The sequence below is a fragment of the Erpetoichthys calabaricus genome, chromosome 12 (assembly GCF_900747795.2).
Source record: "Erpetoichthys calabaricus chromosome 12, fErpCal1.3, whole genome shotgun sequence".
NCBI classification, from domain to species: Eukaryota; Metazoa; Chordata; class Cladistia; order Polypteriformes; family Polypteridae; genus Erpetoichthys; species Erpetoichthys calabaricus.
The window spans coordinates 91,154,682-91,176,291 of record NC_041405.2 but is presented as its reverse complement, the minus strand read 5'-3'; the positions used below and the strand labels follow the sequence as shown (position 1 = coordinate 91,176,291).

The 21,610-nt window shown below is 37.7% G+C and overlaps 1 protein-coding gene across 1 annotated transcript; it reads right to left on the bottom strand.

Moving 5' to 3' along the window:
- Nucleotides 1-1,908: 1,908 nt before the first annotated feature.
- On the bottom strand, nt 1,909-21,364 carry mcts1 (MCTS1 re-initiation and release factor). The gene is made up of 6 exons (XM_028815877.2): nt 21,179-21,364; nt 20,341-20,493; nt 17,422-17,519; nt 11,403-11,536; nt 6,020-6,087; nt 1,909-2,590 (listed from the first exon to the last, which is right to left on the bottom strand). Exons 1-6 carry the CDS (start codon nt 21,187-21,189, stop codon nt 2,509-2,511), a joined length of 546 nt encoding a protein of 181 aa, XP_028671710.1. The 5' UTR covers nt 21,190-21,364; the 3' UTR covers nt 1,909-2,508.
- Between the last annotated feature and the right edge of the window lie 246 nt (nt 21,365-21,610).

Genomic DNA, 21,610 nt, shown 5'->3' with positions numbered 1-21,610 from the left:
CAGCTAATTTGCTGCTTTCCCTTGACTCCTTTTCTGCAGCTGGTCTAATTAACTTTTATTAGAACCACCAATATTTCTTATTTTCTGTCAATTATCTTTATTTTTCTGCTTCGCTTATTGCATCACCCCAGTCCCAAAGGTATCACATCCTAGTGAGCTGAACAACTTCCGGCCTGTCGCTCTGACGTCACATGTGATGAAGACCATGGAGAGGCTGCTGCTTCACCACCTGAGGCCACAGGTCCAACACGCCCTTGACCCTCTGCAGTTTGCATACCAGGAGAAGGTGGGAGCGGAGGATGCCATCATCTATATGCTACATCGATCCCTCTCCCACTTGGACAGAGGCAGTGGTGCTGTAAGAATTATGTTTCTAGACTTCTCTAGCACCTTCAACACCATCCAACCTCTGCTCCTTAGGGACAAGCTGACAGAGATGGGAGTAGATTCATACCTAGTGGCATGGATCGTGGACTATCTTACAGACAGACCTCAGTATGTGCGTCTCGGGAACTGCAGGTCTGACATTGTGGTCAGCAACACAGGAGCGCCACAGGGGACTGTACTTTCTCCGGTCCTGTTCAGCCTATATACATCGGACTTCCAATACAACTCTGAGTCCTGCCACGTGCAAAAGTTCGCTGACGACACTGCTATCGTGGGCTGCATCAGGAGTGGGCAGGAGGAGGAGTATAGGAACCTCATCAAGGACTTCGTTAAATGGTGCGACTCAAACCACCTACACCTGAACACCAGCAAAACCAAGGAGCTGGCGGTGGATTTTAGGAGGCCCAGACCCCTCCTGGACACCGTGACCATCAGAGGTGACTGTGTGCAGAGGGTACAGACCTACAAATACCTGGGAGTGCAGCTGGATGATAAATTGGACTGGACTGCCAATACTGATGCTCTGTGCAAGAGAGGACAGAGCTGGCTATACTTCCTTAGAAGACTGGCGTCCTTCAACATCTCTAATAAGATGCTGCAGATGTTCTATCAGACGGTTGTGGCGAGCGCCCTCTTCTACGCGGTGGTGTGCTGAGGAGGCAGCATTAAGAAGAAGGATGCCTCACGCCTGGACAAACTGGTGAGGAAGGTAGGCTCTATTGTAGGCACGGAGCTGGACAGTTTGACATCCATGGCACAGCGACGGGCGCTCAGCAGGCTCCTATCAATTATGGAGAATCCACTGCATCCACTAAACGGTGTCATCTCCAGACAGAGGAGCAGCTTCAGCGACAGACTGAGGAGATCGTTCCTCCCCCAAACTATGCGACTCTTCAATTCCACCCGGGGGGGAGGCGGGGGGGGGGTAAACGTTAACATTATTCAAAGTTATTGTCTTGTTTTTACCTCCATTTTTATTACTCTTTAATATTGTTTTTTTGTATCAGTATGCTGCTGCTGGAGTATGTGAATTTCCCCTTGGGATTAATAAAGTATCTATCTATTTTAGGTCAGCTGAGAACCAACAGGTGTTTTCCCTTCTTCCATCCTTGAGCTGTCTTTATCTCATCATCCTCCCTTCCTGGGTCCTCTCACTAGGTTTTATAGGTAGCTAGCGCTAAGCTTTAATCAAAAAAGAATTATGGCATGTGCCTTTATTTAACCATTTGTCTAGCAGGCCTGACTTGTATTAATATTTGCACTAAGGTTAATGCTTATATATTTTTCTATATTTATTTATGCTAATACATGAATATACTAATTTTATTTTCCATACTACCAGATGTGAAAATGCAGTAAACACCTTTGGTCCTGTACCATGGATTTGACTTTGCAGTTTTATGACTACCCTTTGAAAACAAGTTTTATAGTGGGAAGAATATTTTCTTTATTTTTATAGCCTTGTATACATTTGGAAATATGGCACAACAAGAACTGAAACAAATAAAACACATAGAAACATTAATATGTTAATATTTATTAGATTTCTAAAGCTCCCAATAGTAACAAAATAAGTAAATAATATACAGACATTAAGCTAAGACTAGTGGATTGTGATAAGGTGTTTGTGTGATTATTTCAGATGATTGACACAATTTGCACTGGGCGATCGTTGGTTTTATCTGACTTGTCTTTGAAAGAGGTCAAGTAGCATGTAAATTGGCACAGCATTGGCAGGTCATTTAATTTCAAAAATGATGTTTAGTTTTATACAGACCTGCAGACTGTGACCAATAGCCCTTGACAATGTGTTAGACTTGTAGTATAAGTCAAGCGTCTGTGATGACATATCAAAAAGCCAGATTTAACTAAAAACTAAAGGAGGATGCTGATGCATATTACTACTTACTGCAATCCAGACTAGTATTCTGATGGCAGAGAAAATACATCTGTATGTTACAAAATTGGTATCTTCAAAGAAGGTATATTTTGGGGGGCAGAGATGTAGAACAATAGATTTTATTTCATTATGAAGATGCTGGTAACATCAAATATCTCATCAGTGAGTAAAATGACATCATGCGTGGACAATTCTTTGCAGAGAACAAAAAAGCTGACACTTCACTTGTATGTCTTCATGTGCCAAAGTCCATCGTTTAGATAATGGATATTCTCAATACCAATTCCTTTGTTGACCTTCTCACTATACAGAAAATAACACAAGAAAGAAAGAAAGTAAAAAAAAATAGCACTTGGAATGCACAAAAGACCAGGTACATTTCTATAAACATACTTTAGGGCAATACAACAATGAACCTCTTTTGTATTTACCTTAAAAAAAGTGAGAAAAATTTAACATCTGTCCATTTTATATCTATATATATATATATATAAAATCCCTATGTGCGTCCAGGTGTCCGTGTGTGGGTGTCTTCTGGTGAAGTGCGCATGCACGGGGCACGGTGCGATGCGCGATATTACTGTCAGAGAAAGTTAGAGGCGTTTTACGGAAATACAAATCAGTTTTACTGCGAGAGGAAATTAAAGGTACACAATACAGTGACTCATATTACAGCCACATACAAGCCAGTATTACTGTCACAGGAGATTAAAGGCATATTACTGACGCACACGCCTGTATTACCGCCAGAGAAAATTATAGGTATATTACGAATGTACAAGCCAGCGGACGTACAAGACGGTATCCTTCAATAAGGATGCGCACAAAAAGGCGAGCCTCAACAGGACGACCTCAATTGGGAGCAGCGAATAAAGGCACGCATAAATAAAGATCTGCACCTGTTGCTCTTCATATATTCCAGAGCCATTTGAACTAAATTATCTACGCACCCTTATTGAATAGAGCCGTACAAGACAGTATTACTGTCACGGAAAATTAAAGACACACAATACACGGCGGCAGCCCACGAAGAATGGTCAGCTCAGCAAGTAAACATCAACAAAAGAAAGGCTGAAAGAAAGAAAAATACGACCAACAAAAAGAATGAGGTCAAAGTCCCTTGCCATTTAATATAGACTGTTCCTACTAATGTTTATGCACTACTGTTCTAGCGCCCGTTATTGTAACGGGCTAAATGACTAGTATATATATATATTTTATATATCCATGCATTGTGATAGAGGGCCGGGGACCGTGCCCCACCAGGAGGCCTGGAGAGGGGCAATTCCTACTACAGGACACAAGAGGGCAGCCCTCTGGGACTGCATGGGGAACCCTGGAGCTGGGAAGCTCAACCCTGTGGGGACCTGTGGCCACCGCCAAGGGGGCGCATGGATATTTCAGAAGCCATGGTATGCAGCATTTCCGCCACACCAGGAAGTGTTGCAGGAAGGTCATCAGGGAGCATTATGAAAGAGGCCGCCTCACTCCATTCAGAGAGCCGGAGTCGGGAGGCAGAGGTTGGAGCTTGCGAGTGAAGGAGTGAGGGTGGCAGAAAAGATGAAAGAAAGGAAAGAAAAGGACTGCGAGTTGTTCATGGTGCATTGTGAAGTGTAAAATAAAAGCGTGTGCTTTGATCAGAGTGCCTCTGGCGTCTGTCTGTGTCGGGTTAAGCACTGGTATAGCGTCATCTACTGTCACAGCATATATATATATAATTTCATATTGGATTATTACATATCCTGATGACATCACTGCAAGGTGAGCCACAGTCACTGCAGATTTTATTCCAGCACTTTCTCAATTAGTAACAATTACTGCTGCTTACTGGCCAGACTTCTTTAGCCTTCATTTTAACTGACTTGTGTTCCAAATTTCACAACCTTTGTTTCTTTTGACTTGATCAGCAGCCAAACTGACATTTGCAAAGAGCCAACAGATGATGAATTAACTCAATCCCATTACATCTGGTTGTCCATCATACAAAATCTGATTCAATACAATATTTATAAAAAAGTGAAGGTCTAAGTAAGATTGATTAGTTCTGGTCCACAAAACATTGTGGAGATGTGTGTTGTGGTAAAATGGGAGCACTTCTAAGCCATAGGATTAAATCAGTGGTTTCAAGAATTGGCTTCTAATTGAGATACTGGTTGGAGCAAAAAAATGGTAACCCCCCACCCAGAAAATACTAGTAAAAGAAACATTAAGTGTTTAGAATTTTAAAAGGTAAGTCGATTAAAATTAAGGTGAGCATAGTAGGTTTTATTTGCAGCAGCAACTGGTTAATAGTTAAGAATGAAAACCTACAGCCACCAGGGCCCTCCAGATCGGAGTTTGACAACCCTGCATTGCGTGAAGGCCGTGCTGAAAGGCAAATACACCTCTACTTTCACTCACCGTTAGCAGTATACAGTAATATTATTGTGTAGTATAGTAAAAATAACTTTGAACTAGAAAAGGGCTACTCAGTATTTTTCTACAAAAAGGTTTATTGGTGTCGTCCTGAACTATACAAAATTAGGTTCTAATAATTTATTACACTGTATATTCTTTATCATCAGCAGTATAAAAGTCACCAATGAATCAGAAACAGGCTTAGTCATATTCATGAGAGGCACTTTAAAAGAAAACCGTGCCACTGAAAGACAACACCTGCAACCATGTTTAGAGTTGGGTGGGTCACCCTGAGGGTGGCACTGAGTAAATAGTGAAGTATGCCCACTGAATGGCAGCCTTATCGGTCAGACAGCTACCTGCAGGAAAGCAGTCCGTATCTCTTACATCCCTCTGTGGCATCCTTTTTGATTTGCCTCTCTCTATTCATGAAGGTTATGAGTATTATTTATGTCCATGTGTGTTAGGTTTTAAAACTAGCTTGCGTCTCTCACTTATATGAAAAAATAATTTCCGCTACTGTGGATGTTGCAACACACCCCCTGCAGCTACTACAGACGGATGTAGTCTTTTAGTCACCCTCCAATACTGTGACATTTTAACACCTACACACTGAAACAAGTCAAACTAGATAAACTAGGTACAATACAATACATTTTTGTGTCATTTAGTTGTGCGTAAAAGTATTACAGCATGGTAGTCAAATATTTACTTATAAATGGAAGTGCTATTTATTAGTCATAAAAGCAAAGAGGCAGTCCATTCTATTAACAGTGAGGTGTCTTAACATGCCGGTACCCGGCTGTAGCCAGGCGTAGGTCATGGCTGTGCTCCAGATCTCAACGGACTGCTTTACAGATCGTACTTGTTGAGTGAATGCTTGTTCTCTACGCAAAGAAAACTTTTGTGGATTTGGCAGAGTTCTTTGCCACCTTGTGGATTTTTTGTTCTGACTGCAGTTTTTAAATTATCCACAAAATGACAAAGACCTCTGCCAAATCCATATACTTTTTTTAAATACCCTTACAGCACAAATGTGAATTTGAGATGCAAAATTGAATTGATTCTGTATAAGCAGGCATACAACCACATTTTCAGATTTACAGGGGATTCAAAGAATGAAGCTACGCGTTAAATAAGCGAGAGGTTTATTTGACTTGCTTATCTGTGTTGTGCCTTCAGGAGTGCTTCTGAACTTGCATTCATGGCCTACCCTTACTAACATTATCACATTTTAGTGCCAGGAAAACACACTTGCCCTTTTTGTGTGGAGAACTTATTACATAGTAAATGAAAAAATAACCTTTGCAACTCTACAAACGGATGCATACTTACATATCCTCCGCAGACATCTTCATAACTCCAACACATAAAGCATGTTGCTTGCCCTCTGCCATTATGGCCTTGCAAGGGGAGTTAAAGAAAATAATGGCTATTGTTTAAAATGATTGTAATGATTTCGACACAGCAATAAACAAACACCAGTTTAAGAGATACTGGTTTAAAAGTAAGATACTTGCTACAAATAGTTAGGAAACCGCAAAAGTGTCCTTGTTTGTTAAGGAATCAAAAACAGTGAAACTGAATTTCATTTGTGAAATAAATTATGTAATGGATGGATAAAATATTTTAAATAAACAAGCAAACAGGCAGCGCAGAATGATTATGGCATAAATATATAAATTAACAAACTACCCCTTTGTTTTAGTAACCATCAAAGATGACCCCCCCACCAAAGGATGTTGCAATAGTGCAAGAATTTATCTTTTAACACCTATAATGCATTGAACAATCTTTACAGGATGCCCTGTCAAATTCAGGGTCATGGAGGTGGGGACGTTATCCCAGCAGGATCAAGTACAGGGTAGGAACCAGATTCAGAATGCACAGGCATCCCTTTCCACTATTTTTCAAGATTCCTTATTTGTCACATAGACGGCTATACAAGTATAACATGTAGTGAAATGTGCCCTGAATCGCCACGAGACTGTGCAGCAATGTTAACCAACAGATAATTTAAATTACATTAATAAAAGAAATTTAAGAGGGGAGAACTAAAGTAATACAATATATAGAAAAAAAGTATATATCCAAATAAGCATTACAATTTTAATTAAGATCTGAATAGTGTGCAGATGTAATCTACTCTCTATATATAAGATCCTAAGCCTAAAAGTGCAACGATTTTGTGTGATGTTTTTATGTCACTTTTTGTCACGCTTTCTTATTCCTTTTTTAAATTATAAACTAAAAAAATATCAAGAGCTCATGTCCCACAAGACAAGACTTTGTGCCAACAGATTTAACCACGCCTGTGGGGCCGGAAATAAAAGACAAAGAGTAGGACAGCTGCTGTACAAGCTTTTAAATGTTTGAAGAGCCGCATGACATGCAGATCACACAGCACGGCATAAGCACCAAGCCAGCAGCTGATCGAGCAAAGAGGAGGTAAAAGAAAAACTGAATTTGTTTCCCATTGTATCACCGTTTAAGAGGGGGTTTCGGAGGAGCGACTGCATCTCCTTGGGGAGTGTTCAGCCCCCCTCTTCACAACGCGAGCGGCAGAGACACGAAGTGGCTGGCGCATAGCGCAGGCCGGGGGAGTTCACAAGTGAAGCGAGCAGGGGGCGAACCCCCTAGTAGAATAATAATAATATTAGGCAGTTACAATGTGTGTTTACTTGATTGAGTCTTTAGGACAATGGCTGTTGCACATACACAAGCATTGCCTGTGTTTGAACTGCTTAATGCAGCACACCAGGAAAACAAAAAACATGGCTATTATTTAAAAGTACAGCATAGACCTATGGGGTCAAAATCAGTTTTATTGAGGGCCAAAAACAACACTATATATACACCCAATGTTGGCGAGAATCAGTGGTGGATTTAGAGGTCACGGGGTTCTATGTGAAGACTTTATTAGGGCCCTATTATTTTATCAAAAAAATTAGAACTGACTGTAATGGGTTCGAAAGATGGCATGGTAACCAAACAATGTTACTTTAGATGTCAAATTTCATTAATACCCTACTCCAGAGGATCACAGACTCAGTCCTGGGGATTCCTGTGGCTGCAGGGTTTTGTTGCAAACAAGTTCTGTTTTTTAATAGGATTCATGGTCTAATGAAGCAAGCTGTTATTTCCCAGTTTATATGTTTTGGGTTCAATGTAGAAAGTGTATCAATTTTTTTATTAAAATATACCAAGCATTTATGTACATTACCTGGGGATCATTTAGTGTTTTTTTTTTTTTTTTTTTTTAAATAGTTTTTACAGTTTTCATTCTTCATTATTTACTAATGAGCACAGGGCTGTCACTGAAGTACCCGGAAATAAATGATTCTGTAGCTGAACAAGCATTATTTATGAGACTCAATATTTTCTACTCAATAAAATATGGTTCAGTAGTTTGATCAACACACAATATGGATTAAACACTGAATACCAAATATGAAAGAGTAATTTTGCGTAATGTCACCAATTAGTTAACCCTCCACAATTGTTTAAGTTGCCATGGGCTATGACTTCTCCACATGTATGTGCCAAAGCATTTTCAGTACTTCAGCAAGCAGACATCTTTTGCAGAAATGACTGTACCCATGCACATCTAGAGGAATTGGACTTTTCACAGGTTGTAGCTAAAAATAAAGCTACCTTCTATTTTGTGAAACCCAATTTTTTTCCCCCATAGGCCTTCTAATGTGTAGACATTTTTTGAACAAAGATAGCAATGCCATTTTTGACTTGAAAATATTAACATGTTGTATTCTTTATTGTACGGGTGTCGAACTCCGATCCTGGAGGGCAGCAGTGGCTGCAGGTTTTCATTCTATCCATCTTCTTAATTTGTGACCAGTTTTTGCTGCTAAATTACCTTCTTTTGCCTTAATTTTAATTACCTCGACTCAGGCCCCTTAGTTGTTTCCTTTTTCTTAATTAGCAGTCAAACAATAAAGAGACCCAAAACAAGAATCCATATGACCAGCTCACCTGTGCCCATCACAAAATATGTGAAAATAAAGAAAGGTGGCGGTCTCAGTCAGGCTGATCTCTCAGCTCACCAAAACATTCCGAGGGTGGTCTTAGAAAAACACAGAAAAATCAACAGTTCTGGAAAATGTCTGCTGTGGTAGAATGAGAGCAGTAACAAGCCATGGAATTAAGTAACGAGTTTAATTAACAGTAAGAATCTGCTTCTCATTGTGAAACTGGTTGGAGTCTGAAGCCCCGATTCAGCTGGTCATCTTGTTTCATGCCTCATTTCTGTTTGGCTGCCATTTAATGAAGAAAGGAATAAATTCAGAGGGACTGAATCCTTAAGAACAGGGCTATTAAAATGAAGGGAACAGAAGTTAATTGGCTGTGAAAACTGGTCACTGATAAGGAAAAGGGTTAGAATGAAAACCTGCAGCCACTGCGGCCCTCCAGGCCTGGAGTTCAACACCCCTGAATGTTTCCAGATTCACTCAGAAAACGAAGTAATGGAGAAAGTGCCAGCTTCGAGGGTACATGGTGCCACTAGGCAGCATGGAATGCAAATGCCTACAATTCATAAATGACATCGAAGAGTGGGCACCCCTTGGAGACTGGCAAACAACCGCATGTGAAACTGTGGAGCTAGTCCCCCTTGTGGATCAGTACGAATCTGCGGTGCAGGGGGGGAGACAGGGGGCTTGGATGGGGTTTGGCAACAGTTTATGGTTCCTTTTTGTGTGTGGATATGTACATTTATGGCATCAGTCTGGTTCCATAATCATCTTTACCATTACATATAAATGTTACTCTTAAATTGTCTTGTACATATTTATTTTGAAATATTTAAACTTCAATTAGATCAGATTCCAAAAATGAAATAAATTATTTTGCAGTTTGATTTTTAATTGAAAATGTTCTAAAAAATCATTATGTTCTTTATAACCACATGTTGGCTGATCTACACATTGACTTCCTTTTGCAAATGGGCTCAACTTTGGCTCTCATGTGTATTACGGTTCAACAACAACTCTGAGCTGGTATTTTAGTGATTGGCAAAAATGGATATAATGAGGGTATTAGAAATAAACGTGATGCATTAGGATTAAAAGTCAAGACAGAGGTAAAGAATTTAGGGGTAATTATTGACTCTGACCTGAATTTTAAATCACATATTAATCAGATTACTAGGACAGCATTTTTTTTCACTTAATATAGCAAAAGTTAGACCTATTATGACATTGCAAGATGCTGAGAAATTAGTTCACGCTTTTCTTTTTAGTCGACTAAATTGCTGTAACACACTCGGAAAGACCCAAAAAAAAGACATCAATCGACTGCAACTAGTGCAGAATGCAGCTGCTAGAATCTTAACAAGGAAAAGAAAATCTGAGCACATCTCTCCAGTTTTGATGTCACTACACTGGTTACCTGTATCATTTAGAATTAACTTTAAAATACTGCTTATGGTTTACAAAGCCTTAAATAATCTCGCTCCATCCTATATTTCGGAATGTCTTACACCTTACACTCTAAATCATAACCTTAGATCTTCAAATGAGTGTCTGCTTTTAATTCCAAGAGCTAAACTTAAAAGAAGTGATAAGGCCGCCTTCTGCTGTTATGCACCTAAAATCTGGAATAGTTTACCGATAGAAATTCACCAGGCTAATACAGTGGAGCACTTTAAAACACTGCTGAAAACACATTACTTTAAAATGGGCTTTCTCATAGCTTCATCTTAGTTTAATCCTGATATTCTCTATAAGCATTTAATTATCATTATCATTTATGGTGGCTCCGAAGTCCGTACTAACCCCTACTTTCTCTGTTGTTCTTTTTCTGGTTTTCAGTGGTGCCGATTTGTGCCACCACCATCTGATCAAAGCACTGTGATGTCCCTCCATTGATGGATTAAAGAGAAGAAGTCCACCTGACCGTCATCATCAAATTCTTCCATGTGAACCCTGAATACCATGAGGACCGATTGAGATCATTTATGTTAGGCAGAATGCCTAGAGGGGGCTGGGTGGTCTCGTGGCCTGGAAACCCTGCAGATTTTGTTTGTTTTTTTTTCTCTAGCCATCTGGAGTTTTTTTTGTTTTTGCTCTCCTCCCTGGCCATCGGACCTTACTTTTATTCTATGTTAATTAGTATTGCTTAATTTTATTTTTTATATTTTGTCTTTTTTCCCCTCTTCATCCTGTAAAGCACTTTGAGTTGCATCATTTGTATGATAATGTGCTATATAAATAAATATTGTTGTTGTAGCATACAGTATAAAAATTTACAGCTACTCCTTGTAATACATCTACCATTTTTTGGCTCACACCCAAACTTGACACTCAATTTGGCTGAAAGTGCTACCCTGTCTTTTTGCGCAAAACTTAAACTAGACTAAACAGGTACATTTAAATGCTTTATTTATCAAATAAATAAAAAACTCATCAAATAAAAAACAATTCTCCACTAATAATTCTCGGAGAATTACACTGGCACATGTTTCTCACTATCACTGTAACATTGTACTAATCTGCTTTACAAAGGATTCCTTCTCTTTCACAATCAAATATAAAGAATACAGGGCTGTGTTTAATTTTGTAAGCTGTATAAATCAACCTGTGTTAAAATAAACAAATAATGAAAATTGAGGAAAATGATGTCCATTCTAAGAAATATTTTATGTAAGTGCAACTCAGGCAGAGTTCAGCGATTCTCAGTTTTTATAAGAAATGCTTAAGGATACAACTACTTGATCAGCTCCCGCTGGGTTTAAGCGTGCTCCAGGGGAAGTAAGTCCGGGACACATGATGTTTGCACCGCTGAGAACAAACTTGATTGCACCTTTATCTACCTGTTGATGTGGAAGAATAAATGGATCTGCAAAAAAAAAAAAAAAAAAAAAAGAGAGTTACAAAAATGAATACAATAAGTATTAATTGTTTCCAAACCAATGTATAAAAGAAATGGCAGCTCAATATAGTACATTATCTAAATTACCAGTCAAAAGTTTTACAACACCTACGTGTTTCCAGTTTTTTCTTCTAATTTAATCAGTTGAAATGCAATGAATGACCTAAACCTGTGAAAAGGCAAGCAGTAAACTTCCAGAGGTTTAAATTTAAAGGTTAGGTTAGCAAAAACTGAAAAAAATGGAATTTCAGAATATTACAAATGGGCCTTCTTCAGGGAACAACTAATAGGTTACAATCTACAGATGTTCTGCAACAATTAAAGTAAATTAAGCCTTGCAAGTTAAAGCAAAAATTTCCACGGGTGTCCCAACCTCTGTTGATGACTTAAAAACCTCTTTCCGTCTTAAAGCAGAGTTGGAACAGACTGTGTTACTACACCTTCTGAAGTACTACCTGGGCAATATTACACCGTAGAAAGTTGTAAATTCTAGTGATAATGGCAAAAAAATGGCAATTAACAAATGAAAGAGAGCATTATTACCCTTACAAGTGTACCCCCTTCATTCACAGAAACTGCAAAAAAATGAAAGTGTCAGTGAGTTTGGTGTCCCGCACAATCCAAAGACAATTGGAAACTGGAAGAAGCTTTGTTAGGAAGAGATGACAGACCCAAAGTCACAACCCAATGAGAAGACAAGTTTCTGAGGTTTACCAGCTTGTGGGATAGGCACCTCACTGCACAACAGCTTCAAGTACGGCGTAACAGTGGTTGAAGAAAAAAAAAAAAAAAGTCTCAGTTTCTACTGTTAGGAGGAGACTTTGTGCTGCAGGTCAGACAGGGAGAATGGCAATGAGAAAGCCATTTCTTAAAGGTCAGAATAGGGCTGTGGACTACTGTGGACTGGAAGAAAGTCGTATGGACCAATGAATCAAGATTTGAAATATTCGGTTCATCGTACAGGGTGTTTGTATGCCATCGAGTTGGTGAAAGGATGGTTCCTCAGTGTGTGACACGAACTGTCAAAAATGGAGGACGAAGTGTGATGGTCTGAGGTTCTTTTGCTGGAGGCAGAGTTGGTGACTTGCACAGAGTGACTGGCAGTCCGAATCAAAAGAGTTAGCACAGTTTGGCTGTTATATCACTGATGAATCAAAAACCTGAATAATATTTTGTACACTTAATGATTCCTTGACTTTTTTTTATTAGCCATTGTTTATTTATTGTATGCCTTGATTTCTTGAAACATTAAGACATTAAACTGTGTTTATAAAAACTGTGGTATTCTAAAACTTTTGACCAGTAGAGTAAATGCTCACACATTTTAAATTAAATCCTATCTCATGCTGTTTTGGGGTTATAAAACAATTTTACAGTAAAAATGTATACAGGTAGTCGGCAACTTATGACCATGTTCAGTTCCAAGACAAAGTTAAACTAGACGCAAGATGGACCAGTATATGCATTCAAAACTGACTTGCGTATAGTACTTTATAATAAGTCACTTAAGTCATATTGTTTGTTTTATATCCTTTTTATCATCAGTCTTAGCACACTGTAGATTTTCTATTTTTTTGTGTATTTTTTATTTTTTTTTATTTTATTTCATTATTACTGTTACTCGCATGGGTACCAAACCTTTAACAGCTTCACAAATCCTTTCTTTGTCTGTGCTGTTACACAATCAGCATAAGCCTCTCCCAGTGTTCATTATGCTAATTGTGAGAGGTTTTACCGGCAGAGTCTGAGCATTCATATTTTTTTCCATTTTAACATTTCAGCCTGTTCATAATAAACATTAAAAGATAACGTTGTTCAGCGTGGTTTCCTTACACCTTGGTGTGATTCACACAAAGCGGCACATCATGAGTCACAACGCAGACGCTTCAGAGGTTAACTGGATTCAAAGCCAAGGTGCAGCAGCACATGTGGCAAACAGTGGTTACAATGGGATAACTTAAAGTCACATGCAATCGCATTTGCTTTTTTTCCTCCGATATACTGCCTGATCACCTTAATTCTTGTGTCGAGATAAATTGCCATTTTTCGTGTAATTGTAAGAAAAATGTAACTGAACGTAGTCAAAACTGCTACAGGTAAAAAAAATGAGATCGAGATGAATGAGTCACAGCATATGGCGCTGGTGTGGCAAAAACTATTGTTTGCCTGTGAGACATGGTAAGTTGAATGGTCGTAAGACATATAGGTCATAAGTCAATGACTACCTGTACTGGAAAAAGCAAAGTATGCATGATTAAATGGTAGGGAAAAGGCAGACAACAACATAATAGAAATACAGATTCTTAACAAATCTACACTTTATAGACACTGATGCCTGAATTTAGAATCACACCAATATTTAACAACTTGAATATTTAATGGAAACTAAGGTATACATATGCTATTTAAGTCCCAGTACTTTGAGCTTGAGACTCACAGAACAATTTCCTGGGCACCAGAAAAGCTCAAGAAAAAATGTAAATCATTTTTTTCTTATTTTTTCTAGCCAAAATTGTAAACAAAATTTGATATTAGTAAAGTAAAGAAATGGTCAGTTGGTAAAATTGTTCTTGGTTACAATTTTATATTCAATTACAAACATGACTTATTTACAGTCAATTTAAGAATTCTGAACAAATTATTAATAAAGAAACATTTATTTCAGCCTAAGTAAACTCATCAGGGGCCTCATGCATAATGCCGTGCATAGAATTCACACTAAAACATGGCGTACGGACAAAAGCGGAAATGTTCGTACACACAAAAAAATCCAGATGCATAAATCTGTGTTCGCCAACTTCCACTTTCTTCCGCTACATAAATCTCGGGCTGCGTGAAAAGTCACGCACGCGCCTGCTGCCACTCCCCATCTCCTCCCAGAATTACGCCTCTTTGAATATGCAAATCAATATAAATAGCCCTTAAGCTCAGCGTTCTGTGAAAAGGCAATGGCAAAAGCACGAAGGGGAAAATAGAAGAATTGCAGTAAATACCAAGTGGAGGCAAGGAAATACTTACTATTTGTTGGTTTAAAACAGTGGTATAAACAAAAGGAAGTTGATCGAGTGACATAGAGTGTCGGAGAAACTTGAAAGCTCAAGTTCACAAAGTCGAACAGTGCCCGAAATAAAAAAGAAGTTGTCAGATATCAAAGTCGCCGTGAAAAGGTGAGTCATAGTCCACCGTCTGAGTGTCATATGAAAGCTTATTAGGGTACAGTGAAAAGAAAAAAAAAATAGAGACACCGTGGGGAAAAATCTCTAAATGTCAACTTTAATCTCAAAATTTCCACTTTAATCACGCAGTTTATGTTGTCATTAAAAGTAGAACATCATAAACCTCACCTTAAAATCATTTAATTTACTAGTTTCCTCAAATCCCATCGTAACTAAAGTAGCACGTTAAATGCTTTGTTTTGTATGTGTTCTTCTATGTGCTCTGTGTGTGTGTGAATCACTACGTACTTCTTAAACAGGCTTTCTCTTCCTCCAACAGGACACAGAATCCATTACATTCATGATATTACAGCTCTCTGAATAATTAAAATACTGAGATGTACACTTGATATCATTTTCATGATGATGGTAGTTAAAGCATGTATTAAACATGGGAACACGGTGGCGCAGTGATTGTTCATGCCTCACGCAAGATGCTTGCTGCGCCGTGCATGACCTTCGATTAAATAATTTATTGTAGCAGTACTGTCTCTTTCAAACATACTAACCCCCAATTCCTGTCCTTACTTTTCTTTCTCCAAATACCCAATCGCCACACAATCAGCTCTGTAATAGACGTTAAGCCATCTGTAAGCGGAGAACGCTGATTCTTCAAAACATTTAAGGAACATTGAAGTATCTTCAGTGTTCTCCCCAGAAATTTTTTCCAGCTGGGTGGCATAAAAAAGTAGCCGGGTGGGGCAGGACGAGGAAATTTGTGATCCTGCTTCTAAAATATTTGCCCACCTGCCCACTCATCCCTTGCCATCTTTGCAGATCATTAGATCTGAAGATTTCATTAGTGCCTAAAGATTTGTGGCTGTCATCTCACAATGTCATGCGAAATGACAGCCGCTAAAAGATGCTAGGGAGAACACTGTATCTTTGTAGTACATGTTTAATCACTCTGTCCATTTATCCTTCCAGTGTCGCCCCAGCCCCAGCAAGAATGCAGCGCGAGGCAGGAACAATCCGTGAACGGAGCACCAGCTCCTTTCTAGCGCTGCGACACCGTGTCCTCACATGTTTAATTAACAACAATATAGTTTATATGAAGTTACATTTTTATCTGTTTAATATAATAAACATATTTTGCTGCATTTCATCTTAAAAATGATATTGTCATCATGCAGTATGTAAATACGCACTTTATAAAGTGGCTCAGGTTGTGCAATATTATAACTATCGCAAGTTTACAGTGAGGTGATTGTACTTATAAGTACAAACAAGAAGCACTTGATGGACTGATTGAGTGCGTTTAGAGTTCTTGGGATGAAACTGTTTCTGAACCGCGAGGTCAGTACAGGAAAAGCTCTTAAGCATTTGTCACATGAGAGCAGTTCACATAGCCAGCATGGCTGAGGCAGCATGTGATTGATGCTGTATACCAATAATTCTCTTTCCGATCAGCTGCTGTAGAGCTGTGATTTCACACTCAGATACAGTGATATAAATACTCCGAGTGGTGCAGTGAGAGTAAAATGGAAAAAGATGATCTGCTGTGGCAACCCCTAATGGGAGCAGCTGAAAGAAGAAGAAGAAGAAGGTGCAGTGACAGTAACAACACTAAAGCAGCTATGGTATTTGGAATAGTTTGGCTATTCTGTGGACCATTATATTGTTACAGGTTAATTACACTTTGATGCCTTAAACTAATAAACAATATGTGGTTAATTTAAGTGTATATGATAAAGCCGCGTCAGGGATATGGATCAAAAAAGAAAGGGAAACCACACTGGAACAAAAGCACTGCTTTGACACTGGGTGCCGCCAGTTTGCAAAACCGAACGGAGAACTTGCATACACCAGGGTTTGAGCTACCGTGAAAATGTGCGTGGCTTTACGCCAAGTTTAGGTTTTATACATTGCGATTTGAACGTGGAAACGGGAGTATGCAACATTTTTGTGCGTACGCACTGTTTATACATGAGGCCCCAGGTGAGTAGATCTTAAACATTAGACCCAGCATTGAAAAACCAATATGATTTGTTGAACCAACCCACATTATGTCAGTAATATGCAAAGAGGGTTGCAATGTAGCCCAGTGGTTAGTGCTGTTGATTAGATCAACTGGAAACTCCTAATTGGTCCCAGTGGGAGTGGGAGTGTTAGTGTGTGAACCCCAAGTTGGACTGGTGAACTGTCCAGGGCTGCTTCCTGTCTTGTGTCCAGTGCTTCCAGGATAAGGTTCTGGCCTCCTGCAACTCAGAACTGGATTAAGTAGAATTGAGAATGTTATATTGTGAACTTTTCAAGTACAATGTGTTAAGCTTCTAAAAAGAGTTTTAACTAAAATGTAGGAATTCAAAAAGCACTAGTGACTTTAAAATTGACATTACAAAGGTTTTTAGTAGAAATGCTGGATGCAGTACTGGCTATGAAGTGGTAGTGAAGGACAGTAACACATTAAAACCCAACAAAGAAACAAAATCTGAACAAAGGCATCAATGCATTTTGTTATTCTTACACAATCAACTTACAACTCATACAAAAAGTAATGCAATTTGCAGGTTTAAAAGACAGGTTTGATGTATCTTTAAAACATTTTGCAAATTATATTTGATCCCCTTTGAATAAAATTTCTGTGGAAATAGTCAAAAATTATATATTGTCAAAGAGAAAAAATGACAAGCTTACATTTATGCAGTAATCTAAGAGTTGGGTAGAAAGGACCTTCTCGTTGTCTGAAGAACAGCAGCTCACCATTTACAGTCAGAATTTCAATGTGCTCATGGCTGAAAACAGTAAAATATGCTAAAATTAACACTCACAATTATAAGCAAGTAATAAACAGCATATGTGAATGTTTAAAATAGAAGTTTCAAACTGGATTGGTTATTTCTATTTGGTTGCAAACAGCTTCTCTGTTTATTCACTTCAAGAATCAGGAAATGGATTTATTGATTCATAACCATTACTACTTACTAAGTGTAACTTAGTAAAATGCTTCACAAAATGCAATTCCTTTTCTGTTTGCTTTATAAAGACTATTTCAAATTACCGAAAGCAGTACAGTTAGTAAGTAAAGTCTGTAGGAAAAAATGAACATACACACTCACATGTGTAGATTGTACACATAAAATCTTCAATAAATCTTGCAGAGTAACAGTCAAATGATACCATGACCAAGATTTTTTTTCCCTTGCACATGATAGTCTGGTCAGCTACTACTGTCACAGCACAGTAAAACAGTTAGCTAACAGGTAGCTAAATATAAACCCCTCTTTTTTGTTTTACTGACTAGTAAAACTCTTAACCTGGTCGCCAGGATTTAATTAATCATCAGTATATAAACAACCTGCTAAATGATTCCCAGCATCCTTTACATTGCCCATTCTAACAAAAGATCACTTCAATTTATAGAGAACTTTAATAACCAAAGACCCTGTATATAGTGCTGATTGAAAGTATCTGATCCCCTTTTTAACTCTTTAGATAAATTAAATAATTATCACACCACCACATAAGCATAAAATAAATGCTGTTTCTACTGATAAGGATTCAATGCCCCATTCTTCCCTACTAAAAATCATGTAAAATACTCAAGATTTCTTAGGTGTCTTGCATGAACATCTGATCTCACAAGCTAAGCTCTGAACTTTGACACAGCCATTATAAAACATATTTCCTCATCCATCCATCCATTATCCAACCCGCTATATCCTAACATAGAAGCGAACCCAGGTCTCCTTACTGCGAGGCAGCAGCGCTACCACTGTGCCACCATGCCGCCATCTTTGTAAACTCTTTAGCAGATTTTCTAGTAAATTTGGGATGATTGTAGGATCATTTTCATATCAACTTCAACTCAAAGAATGATGACACCCCCCACCCCCCCTTTTTTTAATTCATAGTTCTCTCAATGACAGTAAGTCATCTAGGTTCACAAACAGAAAGCTACCTCAAAATATGATACTAATCTTTGTAGCCAAAAAAATCATTTTGATTCAGTCAACCACAGAACACTTTTCCAAAAATCCACAACATAATTGAGATGAACACGATATAAACTGTGATGTTCATTCTTCAAAGAAAACATTATGTTAATGGCTTTTAGTTGCAAATTTTTTGCTGCCCAGCTATGCATGTTATTACTACTCAGCTTTCCTTAGATTGTTAAGGTATAATTAAGGATCGTCTTTACTGGAAGAAATGTATTCAGATCTTTGGATGTAGTCCTTCTGTTATTTTGGACATCATGTGTAAATTTAATTTTTACGCTGATGTCCACATGTAGCTAATATCATTATGGTCTTAAACTGTGTATATTGAAGACTGTCTTAGTTAGGTTCAGGTTTTCATTCCAGCCAAGATCCACTTTTACTTGGCACTCCTTCCTATCTTAATTAAGCATAATCTTATTTAATGCATTAGATCATTATGGTGTTAATTACAAAATGAAACAATCATAAATACATTTTATAGTGATATTAAAAATTATTAATACATTTTATAGATCTTGAGATTTTGCTGTGTGATTTATTTTAACATGCCTTTTTCTAATTATTTTGCAGGTTGAAATATTATTGAAACAGCTGCCTCTCTATAGCATTTAGTGCCTGTGTCAACTCTTCTTCGGTAGTCATTATTTGGATATAATTTAGAGTTCAAGTTCTATAAAAAGTGAAATAAAAAGAAAATTAAAAACTGACTTCTATTTATTGAAGTACATAAAATACACGCTTCAATTTGAATTGTCTTTGTGACTACTAAACAAGGGTAGGAAGATTCCAGTTAGTTAATTATACATGGTTTAATCAGAAGCAGTATTCGTTTTCTTCAAATAGTATCCATAACAAAGCTCACACATACGGTGGGTGCAACTAAAAGGAGCAGCTACTTCATTGTCATTTCTGCTACTGTGATCACTGGCAAACAGCTCATTTAAAAAAGCCTTTTTAAAAGAAATACAACAACCAAATCTTAAAAAGATCAGTATTGCTTAGTCATGCTAGTTAAATCCTTTTATTAAAAAAAGAGTTTATTTTACACGTCTGAATTGGCACAATAATTTTTTTTTGTAAAAACAGGAGTCCAATTAACATCAAGAATTGGTTGGAATATAAACCTGCAGCCACTGCAGCCTTCCATTGACAGAGTTGTGTGGTTTGACTTAAATCATGGAAATGGGTATTACATCATTTACAGGTAAAGAAAAAAAATTAATCAGATTAAAGAAAAAAAATTAATCAGATTGGTTTATTGATTTGATATTATTTTTGCACCCAAGCTAATATGTACTTTTTTTGCAACAATTCATATTAACAGTGTACAAAAGGGTGGTGGTATAAATCATAGTAAACATTAGTTTCTGACTTAACAAATATTATGTCAATAGTATAACAAAAGTACTACATTAAGCTTTCACTAACGATCAAAGCAGCATGGTCATACATACTCTAAACTTGTTTACAAATATGATTAGATATCCCCAAGATGTTTGTTTCTATTTTTCATTTTATTATTAGTAATCCCCAAATTTACTTCTCCCTTCACCTTTAACCTGATTTTTCTCACACAGACAAATCATCAACATATGGTAAGAAAAACAATTACCATCGAACTATTTTTACTGGATCCTTCTTTGGCATAATCTGATTGAGCCATACATCAATATCTGGAAACTGCTCCAAGAGTTGATTCTTTATTCCTTTAATAACAGAGGTTTTTAACTGGATGCAGTTGGAAACATTTTCTTTTTCATCAAATCTAAAAAGATAATTGATTGTTATGAGTTAAGGCAATAAGCAATCACTACACATATTTTAGTATGTATTAAAACTTTCAGATTTACTATATACACATATTACTCTAAGTCAGCATACACATTGGATTCCAAAGTGATAATATCAACTGAACACATTTATACAACATAAAAATTACATTAACATAAAACTATGGCTAAGTAATCAACTGAACTTGTACACATTTCAAGTAATGACCTAGAGTAATAAACCTTATACAAACTGGATTTAACGGGATTCGAGAATGTTAAGATAAAACATCAATTCAACCCATTCGGAGAGTCGACACAGAATCTGAGATTATTAAATTTTAATGATCTTGTTTTAACAACAAATTATGATCTCGACTGTTTACGCTTTGTCAACTTGATAAAAAAAAATAACGTTTATTGTTACTAAAACAAAAACATAGCTAAATTTGTAAAATAAAAATATGAAGTAAAGCATATTTGATAACCTAACGTGAATAGATCAGCTCGATCAACGTTTCCCAAGCTCAGCGAAATAAAACTATATATTTGCAATTAGTAACATGCAGTTAAACAGATGCAGTGTTGTATATGAATGTAAATGGCATACGGATTTACAACTTGCATTTGAACAAATCGTCCCGAGCCTTGGCTGAACTATTAAAATTAAGCACACTCAACTTTTTAAACATCCTGAGCCGATGGTTTCCCCGAATGCCGTATCGTGAACACAGCAACAAAAAAGTCCAGATTTCTTCCTTATAAAGAGTTTTTCCTCAAACTGCACGTTGTTGCCGTTTTACACCTAACGTACATTTCTGACAGTATGCGCGACGGTATGAAGCAAATTACGGCATTTCCTTTCCATCCGTAGTGACACGGCCATAGGCAGACGGCGAATTTGTGGGGCGTTTCCAGCCCGCATGATTTGCTGATTGGTGATGTCACACGCGGGGAGTGGTCAAACGAAGGCGGGGGTTGGCGACAGTTACTGCGAAATTCGAATTTCATTTTCTGCAAGTAGCGGACCTTCTCAATTTCTGATGACTTTAGAGGCACTCCAACAGAATTGACCTTTGTCGAATGTGAAGGGAATACAGCCCTGAGTTTGGT

Bases quoted from the DNA above. Each gene is read 5' to 3' on its own strand.
- mcts1 (XM_028815877.2), bottom strand. The intron at 11,537-17,421 runs GTAAGCTTGTCA...TTTTTTTTGCAG, and splicing joins TCTTAGATTACTGCATAAAT to ATCCATTTATTCTTCCACAT. The intron at 6,088-11,402 runs GTATCCTTAAGC...TCCCCTTGCAAG, and splicing joins CGGGAGCTGATCAAGTAGTT to GCCATAATGGCAGAGGGCAA.